Source organism: Enoplosus armatus, chromosome 1 (genome assembly GCF_043641665.1).
Source record: "Enoplosus armatus isolate fEnoArm2 chromosome 1, fEnoArm2.hap1, whole genome shotgun sequence".
NCBI classification, from domain to species: Eukaryota; Metazoa; Chordata; class Actinopteri; order Centrarchiformes; family Enoplosidae; genus Enoplosus; species Enoplosus armatus.
In genome coordinates, this window is record NC_092180.1 from 6,844,247 (window position 1) to 6,853,963 (window position 9,717).

At 40.1% G+C, this 9,717-nt stretch overlaps 1 protein-coding gene across 2 annotated transcripts in view; it reads right to left on the minus strand.

Moving 5' to 3' along the window:
• Positions 1 to 8,080, minus strand: part of znf609b (zinc finger protein 609b) — a 43,757-nt gene extending 35,677 nt beyond the window's left edge. For both annotated transcript variants that reach the window (XM_070904612.1, XM_070904602.1), the window contains exon 1: positions 7,238 to 8,080. In XM_070904612.1, the coding sequence (XP_070760713.1) occupies positions 7,238 to 7,996 (759 nt within the window). In that variant the 5' untranslated portion in view covers positions 7,997 to 8,080. The remainder of the gene's footprint in view (positions 1 to 7,237) is intronic.
• Between the last annotated feature and the right edge of the window lie 1,637 nt (positions 8,081 to 9,717).

Sequence of the window (9,717 nt, forward strand, 5' to 3'; positions counted from 1 at the left end):
CCACCACGGTTTTAAACAGAAAAAACAAAACTAGGCCTATGTCGAGTTAATGCAATGAAAGTCTTGATATTTGGCTTTTTCTTTCCCTCGCTTGTTTTTTCCTTCTTCTTCTGGTTTGTTTCCTCTCTGTTCTCCCCTCCCTGGCTGTCTTGCTATTCACGCATTGAGAGGCGAAATGAGGCACACTGGAAATTTGCAGGCTGACAATGGAAGACAGCTGCTCTTGCTACATAAGTCTTTCATGAGCTGAATTAGTTGTACAAGCCTTTGCTCCCTTCCCCCCACACATGCCTCCCTCATAGCAAGCTGATCGAGACACAGCAACACACCTCGTGGAAGGCTTAGAGAGAAAGACAAAGCATGACAAGGGCTTTGTTTGACAGATCTGTGATTGCTTTTTGCAAAAGCAGCCCAACATGTTTTGTGCTCCTGTAGAAAACCATCACATCAATTCTTAATGTGTTATATTACATTGTTTTTGTTTAAAACAGGAGGTAAAATGAAGTTTCTGAAATGATACTCATGTTAAAATAAACTATTACCAAGCTTTAAGGGGCTGAATGAGGCTTTTACAGACTGCAGATATGACCACCTATTATATTCTGAAGCTCACATATTTTTGATCAATAGTGAAGAAATGCATTCAAAAAGGCTATCTGGGGTGTCCATTTGTGTTATAGTATATTTCAAGACAAATGCCTCTGATCTCAGGTACACAAACTAAATCACAACATTACCTAAACTTATAAATCAGAACCATCAACAATTACTTTTCAGATATCAAACTCAAAAAATGACACACATTAATGCAATTATACTGATGAAAGAAATCAAACACGTTTTATGATACAAAACAGAGAAGAGCTAGTTTTCAGATTATGACTATGAAAACCTAATGAAAGCAACATTTGTGAAAGTGGGAGTCACAGATTGCTATTACTCATTGAATAACCAAGCTCTTCTAATAAAAAGGAGCAACAATGTGGCACTCGCATTCGAGCCTCAAGGTTATTTGCACCTTGATTATCTTTGAGGAAATTGTCAGGTATGATTTAAAAACACTATTCTGTTAATTACAACTGCCTGTTATGGAAAATATTTGTCATAAGATAGACATTACCAATATTTTAGAGGATCCCTGAATCAACTACATGGATGTAATACATGCTCCCAGATCTATATGACAATGTAATAGTGACAACACAAGAGAAAGGGAAACCGCCTGAAAAACATCAAAAAGGTTGATGAAAAATTGCCAATAAGGCTCTCATCACAGTATTTGATCCTCTCACAACCGAGACCAGTCGCACTCATTCCAACCACAACCCTTTAGTTTTCATTATTCCAGTTTGCACTTGCGGTAAAAGCAAGCTTACTTTATACTCAATATCAAAAGTGAGAACAAATCCCAAAAGCCTTCAGGATGCAAAGAGATGGGACACAAATCAAGTTAAACATTCACTAAGGTCAAGGTGGCTACAGGCAGTGTTTATGACTGGAAAGACCTGGCTCCAGTATTAAATATTTCCAAACAAAAAGCCTGCGGTGCCTCTCGACAAGGATTTCCTGAGCAACAAGACTATAAACTTTGTGGGCCATGGCATTCTTCTCCTAATTCAATATCTGAATCTGTGGTCTGCTGTGTGGGCTGAGGAATCTGGTATAATTGTGGCTTATATGCTATAACGGTTCTCTTATATGGATTTTAATGGTTAAGGTTGATGACTAGTCTACACAGCAATATGAATCTGAGCATGTTCGGAACTATAATAGGTTCTTGACTGTTACATATGTAATAAAATAAAAGAATCCACTACAACTTACCTGTCTTTCAAGGTCCAGCAATATATAAAAAGTAAAGAGTTATACTGGAAAGATGACATACTGGGGATATTGGAAAATATGCTTCAACTGTTTCATTTTCATTATTGTCACTGACTGGTCTTCCTCCAATTAAAAAGGAAAAAAGACAGCAAGCGCAGTTGGAAGTTAAAAACGCTGAAATTGCTTTAATTTGGCAGCATATTGGGTTTGTACCAAATGACAAGGGAGAGCCAACTAATCTTTGAAGCTGCATGTAAGTTTTATGGCAGCTTGAGATGGAAATATTTAAATTTGATTCCCATCTCAGAATCAATCCTCTCTTAAATGCAGCGAGGTTGTGTTCATCCGATAAGCCCAAACCAATCATCAATAAGCATGTCTGAGAAAACAGTAAAATACATGAACAACATGTACTGATGTAATTATGTTTTGACGTTAGAGAATATATATATTTCTTTACTGTATATTTGTGGAAGGTTTAAATATTGGATGTCAAGTAACCCTGAAACAGTGTTTTTCCCCTCCTGACAATCCATGAGCACTTGATCACTGTATGCAACGGCCATTAAATTGTGACATTTTGAAAATATCAGCGTTTTCCTGTGATTTCTTTTTTTCCATCATGTGATTACAAAAGCCATTTTCATTTACACTGATTCTACAAGCTGTTTTGATTTGCAATGGCATGTCAGTGAGGGATAAGACACTGTAAACCTTGAAAATGTGTGGTATGCATGGTATGTGTCTTAGTCTGCTTTAGAAAGGAGTATCCCTGGAACATGGAGACCCAACCAACGTTGATAATACAACGATTACATTTTTTATATCTATTCCGACAGCTGTTCAGTGATTAAAAAGAACTTAATGGTCAACATGTCCATTATCAACTTCCTTGATTTTAATTTTGTACTTTATGTAGTCTAGTGTTTTGTTTTGCCTTCAAGCCCAAACCAGTTCACAGTAGTATGAAGGCAGCTGCTAATGGCAGACGTGGAAAACAATTAGTGTCAAATGTTTTCTTCCTGTAGTAGTGAGGGATTCCCTGAGGGTGAAAGCTTCAAACAGGCAGAGGCAACAACGCAGAAATCACAAACAGCAATGAAGTAGGGCTGGGAGATAATTCAATACTATCATTTGTCAGCTTTCTGTGGAATTGAACATTGATTGTATGAATACGTTGTGTTATTTGTTTAAAACTCGTTTTTGCATACACTTGCCTTATTATGACGAAAGGTATTGAAAAAATCTTTTTATATTCTATCATCTTATTGACTAACCATATTACAAAGTGCTGCAATGAAGCCTAGATAAAATGCCTCTTCATATGTGTAACACATGTATGTGTCAACAAAATCAGTTTGTAAGATGTGGGGTCCGACCACATAAAACAAAAATAGGAACAAAAAGAGAGCTAGAGAGAGAAGTTCAAACCCTTGCTCGTTTGTCACCTCTGCACAGCTAGCAAATTGAAAAGTCAATCAAAAGTGGGAGTGAAAGTCAGATTTTCGGTTTCAGAAAGTTACAGAAATGGTGGGACACTTTATAAAAAAAACTGAACCCGGTCTGACTCAAACAACCAATCAGGATTAGCTAGCATGTAACTAGTCAATGTACAAGCAAGGGTCATCCGTGTTCCTCCCTTTCTCTCTGCACTGTCGTTTCCTCCCTCTGAGTCAGACACAACTAGCCAAGTGGAACAGACGTTAGTTTGCTACCTAGTTACAATGGTTGACAACACTGAACCTTCCGTCTCTGTCTATCACTCTGCTAAGCAAGCTAATCAGGCTAGCTAACCCTGATTGGACACATTTTTTTTTAAAGGAACCCTTCAATTAAATATTGTCGGGTCAAAATTTGTTATTTCAACCAAAATTATGATAAATAATATTACCTACTGCAGCTTTAATTTATTTCTGTTAATAAAGCAACAACTCTGCTTATCTCTACATAATTAGCTTCACTAGAACATGGACATGTAAGCAAAAAGCCTCACTTTGTAGTGAGCTTCTTGATGTAATTTACTCCCCTTCTTAAGTAAAGTCTCAGTGTCTTCTGTTCCAGAGCCTTTAAAAGCTCTGGCACTACTTAAAAGGAATGAGCTGTAACACAATAGCAACAGTCAGTCGGGCACAGGCAAAGAGAAAGAACTCAAGCTAGCTGTGATGAGATCCCTCCTCTCACCGAGCCGGACATCAGCAGCAATGGTGGCTGTGCTCTTTCATTCAAGTGCAGCCTTTCCTTTCTCTCCCCCCTTTTCAAAGTAACATTGCCAATGTAATTTTCCATGAGAGCTGCTCCATTTATCAAGGCCAGCGGCACATCGAGGCAGCTGACGAATGCCTTACTCCTCTAGATTTGTATAATGAGAGGTGGGAGAAAGAGACACACTCGGAGCTGGTTAGCACTTGTACGAAGGAAGTAGAGATGATTTATTCAGCATCTGAGAGCCAATGCTTTGGGGAGCTTTAACTTAGGACATAGACAGTGTAGCCACGCTATTACACCCTACCATGGAGAACAAGATTGCTGGTGAGACACATACTGATTAATGTTTGGATTACACTGAACATGGGACAGCTAGTTATTTTAAATCAGTCTAGTTGTAATGAGGGTGACACATTTCCAAATCTACTTCCCAACATCTTACATAGTGCTGTTTTGTTGTATTATTTAATTTAACTATAAGAGATAAAACATTTAGAGCAGGGATAGGATAGTTGTACTTCCATATTACCTGATATAATTCTGGGGGAATCATTGGGAGAAAAGGTTAGAAAACAAAGAGCAATGTGCAGATTGTTTTCTGAATTTACATTTTACAAGCCACAGGGGTTAGGGTTAGAGTTTTACACCTCAACCCCCCCAAAAGTGTAACAGTAAGTAAGTGGGATTCCCTGATCCTGTCACGGGGCACTGATGGGAAGTTGTGAGCCAGGTCAGTAGTCATTTTTCACCCCCTTTTTTTGATTCAGTATCAATTTCACAGTTTGTGCAGGCTGCCAAAGAGACCCAGCCTGTGGACGCTGAACGCCAGCCACTGTGGCTAGTGTGCGATGAAGAAATGGGATTCTACTCATTCTAGGTGGGGGGGTTATGTTTCTCGGTCAGGATGGGATCTCAAAGACTGATGCGGTTCTGTCAGTCCACATGGCTGCGAAACTTAGTTCTGCCGTTTGCAGCAGCCTTTGATTTTACTGTTGCCAGTGGGAACATCTGCCAGTGCAGTGTCAGTTGGAAGGGCACACTCATACCGAGCAACCTAACAAACGAGGTCTCCCAAGCCCCCAGGAACAGCGCTGGTTTGCATAGTGGCCACATTTGGAACTGCAGGCTGTGTGACAAGCGCGAGTCTTTCTCGTATACACAAACATTACAAAAGAAATGGCTGTAAAATAAACTTTGAGATTACTCTTTGTATTATCGTAATTTCAGCCACCGGGCCAAATAAACATTTTAAAAAGTCACTTTTGGGAGGGGTGTACCAAGTGATTGCTTTTGCAGTACTTGATTTCTCTCATACTTTGTATATTTTGACTGTTATGCATGACAACACCAAGCCAAATTCCTTTTATGTGATAACCTACTTGGCAATAAACCTGTTTCTGATTTTAATTCTGAGTGTCTTCTTAAAACATGGTATCATGGTTTCTCGCAATGTCTAATTTTCCCTTCACCTCGCCTTTTACCAGTTCCAAAGATTATAAGGCTGTGGTCATTCTAATGTGTATGAGTAGGTATTATCAACTTCATTGGTGTCAACACAAGGTTGGATCTATCCTTACTATTGCTGTGCTTGGTATTGCTTTTTTTAAACGGCACTTTCAAGGATATCTTTCACCAGCTAGCCATTTGAAAACAGTTGTGACCTCTCTCCTTTATTCAGTGCTGTCAACCGATTCATGTGGTTCTCCCTCAAAAGCCCTTTCATTCTAAATACATTATGATTACAAAGACTTTCACGAAATTTCCTTTCAAAGCAGCAAGCCCAAGGAGACTCTACAGCTTGCGTTCATGACTGGGTGTTCTGGATTTAAGGAATCAAACAGGCTTCCTTGCAGCCCATCCCCCCATGCCACTTTCAGAGCAGCAGGAAAAACGACGAAGGCGTGCTTTGCACCAGCTCCCTCCCCCACACACTGCTCCACCAGGCATTGCTGGGGCTTGTGGGATTAAGAATGGAACACGATGACAGACAAAAACAGTCCTCAGCACCTCCCTGCTCTGCTGTCTTTTATACTGCCAGAGCATGAAAAGGCTGCTATGAGGCATACAATAGACACAGTGATAGATCAACTCTATGAGAGGACAAGATAAGTGTGGGTGAAAAGCTACACGAAGCTTTATATTGTTCTTGTAAGATAATGTCAGCGTTGAAATTATGTGAAGAAGAAAAAAAAAAAGAGGAACACGATGTGACATTTGCTTAACTTCACTGGCGTAATGTGATGTATATGGCTGACAATGTCTATTATATTCTTGTCTGACATTAGTACTGGGTTTTACTGGCTCGTGTACAGCACCTAACACTTTCATGGTTATTGGCAACTGATGCTGGCTGGTATTCATTTTTGTATCATGGGATAAGACATTTCTAAAATATGAAGGCACTTATGCATCATTTTAAAATAAATCAAGCCTCTACTGTCAAGACGGGGAAAGAAAACACCACTGTGTGGGCTATTTCCTGCAGCTGGCCTCAGCATCATATTCGTCAAGGGTGCCCTTATTCACTGTGTGGTAATAAAAGAGAAAACAGCAGTAGGTCTTTTTATGCATCACATGTCAGGCAGCTTCAGGGAATGGAGCGCATCTCTAAGCATGGTGTAAGCGACAGGCACAAGAACCCAACAGTGTTGGGTACTATTGTGCCCTATTTTATTAATTGATACTGTCATAATTAAATTGATGAAAGTCTATATTATTTCAAAGACACTTTTCACAGACAAATGCAACTGCACTGTTGTTAATTGTTGTTGGATTCTGGAAAAGAAACTAGAAACTAATTGAGTTGTTGCTAACACATTTCAACAACTGTGCTTGTTCAAAACAACTCCTACAGTACTCAGTAGAAAACCTCCAAAATATGCAGGCTATGTAGCATAGCTTAATTCTGAGTTCAACTTTCGAAACAGAACAAAGTTTGAATGATGGTACGTTTGACGCTATTATCAAAATAATTAACTTTTTTTGATAGAAATGTACAAATATGTAAAGCTGCTTATTACTTTCACCATTAACATTAATATCATGTTGCAACATAAGCCTGCCAATCGACAATGTCCCCATTAAAACCTGGAATCAATAACTGCCCGTGACAAAGATCAATATAACCCAAGACCAGTCAGTGAAATAATGTAACACAACACCAAACAAGCCCATGCAGCAACAAAAGAGAGTAAACTGAAACACTCACCTTTTCATTTTTTACCTTCTTCAGCATCTTGCATTCACCATTACCATTTTCCACCTCCTCTGGTTCAGTTTTTGTGGTCAATGCTGGTACTATCCCAACAGGTTCAAGTGCAATATTCCCCATTTGATTGGCTTCTGCCAAGTCTGTTGATTGTGTGTTCTCAAAGGACGTATTACGACTATTCCCCAAAGCAACTTGGGCTTGAGACACAACATCCTTCTCCGCAGTGGCTATTGCCACGACTGGGGCTCCATCGGTTTTGTCCTTCTTACTTTTCCCACTAGCCCCTTCTTTCTCTTTTTTACCACTCAGAACACCTCTGGAGGCTTTGCCCCCTTTTTCCATGTTCTTCCCAGAGGTGGAATTGTTGCCAGCAGCTCCTGCACTCGCTGCTGTGCCTGTCGGCTCCCCTTGAGTCCGTCCTGTAGTTTCTTTTTTGCCCCCATCTCCTGCTGAAGCTTTGCTACTATTGTCTTTAGAGTTCTTGCTGCGCTTGTATTTGGATTTGCTTTCCTTGCCTTGAGAGCCAGACACTGGACTAACAAACCTGATGTTGTCAGGCAATGCTGCAACTGCACTGGGTGGTGCCGCCATGCCGTCCTTGGTGCCAGACATCTCAAGTTTGTCCTTCTCTAAGTCAGCGTCAAGGTCAATAATCAGATTTCCAACACCGATATCCCACTCATCCCCGCTATCGTAAGTGTCCACCGCATTAGAGTCCACACCTTTCCCGCCTGCAGTGCCACCACTTAGGGACATTTTAGTGCCAACGGCCCAGGATTGCCTCAGTGAGGTCCGACACCCTCTCAGACGGTTGGGACTCAGGGGCAAGGGTTAGAGAATCCTCACGGTCTACTCGTTCCTGTCCCATTTATCCACATTTTGCCCTAGAAAGAAATGAGAAAAGAGTTGTATTAGTCTAATAATTCTGACATAAATAATACTACTACTGCTCTGCCATCACAGAACGCAGCATTTCATTGGCTGCAAAACAAAAAAAATCGTTTGATCATGAGCCAGTAATTCTCTGGTGATCACTGCGCAAACCACTGTGGTAATACCCACTGGTGTGACAGCACTGCTCCGAAACCCTCTCTTCATAATCACTTCCCACAGTCGTCATGGCAACCATGGGAAATGTAGCTTAAATCCTGCTTTGACAGCCAAGGTGGCCCCACTGTTCTGAATGACTGGCTTTCTTTTCACAAGGCACTGCTGATAGTGTCACTGCTGATAAATAAGGAGTAGCTGCCCTCACACACCCCCAAATGGTTTATGGAGCCGTGCCTTTTCAACTCAAGAACACAATGGTAATCTTGCATTAACAGGAGGAGCTTAAAACCATGAATGAACCAGTGTATGCCTCGGGAGAACATCCGTTACTTGTATTTGCTTGCACAATATAGCCAAAAGGTCACCATGCTTCATATCATTCAGCAAATATATTCATTTTTGTTATATTTAAATATTTGCAAAGCTGAGGGATTATCATAGATGTATTAGCTAAACAGATACACATGTACTTGATTACTATGTAAAGAAGGACTCTTATAAAGTATATGTATGTATAACTTCCCCCCGGGGATCAATGAAGTATTTCTGATTCTGACATAGCTACACACAGTGCTTTTGTTTTGTGCCCGTAATGGGCTAGTTATTGTTTACTCATTGTGTCGTCCCAGTCAACATGTGGGTGAAATCTGGAATCACCCATTTAATTCTTAAATTATGGCTAAAAACCTGTTTGAGGTCACAATGTCACCTATTCAGTGTCCGACCAACGGTGAAATACGGTCACATTATGATGTCACAGTGAAGTTGACCTGAAATTCGAGTCAGTTCTTCGTTGAGTCCAAGTGGACATTTGTGCCAAATTTGAAGAAATTCCTTCCAGGCTGAAATATCTTGTTCACGAGAAGGGGACGGACTAACGGCGTTCCCGAAAACATGATGCCTCCGGCCACAGCTATCGTACATACATACATATACACATAAATACACCTGTGAACATCAGCTTTGTTGTGAGTGAGGGGCCATGAAAAGAGGTCTCTTTGACATCTTTATTATGTTTATTTATAAATTGAAATTATGCTGAGGAATTCTTAATGTAAAGCACATTGAGTTCCCCTTGTGAATAACACATGCTATATAAACACAGTTTGGCCTGGCAGCTGCATCAGTAGCATTACTGTTCTTTAGTACTCGCCTGCAGAATCCGCCAATTAGTTTATCAATTTTAAACACCACAACCAATGGTGCTTGGAATAGTCTGTGAGGAAAAATGTTGGAGGTTCTTAAAAATGTATTGATGAATGATGAAAATGAAGAACACAAGTCATAGCTTATTGTGCATCATACAAATCCATATGTGACACAGCGTTATGTTTTAAATAGTTTCCTGTACAAATATCAACCAATCTACTAGATGGAGTACTTGACAGTCCTACCTGTTGTGGAAAAAAAGGCGTCATAATTCTTAA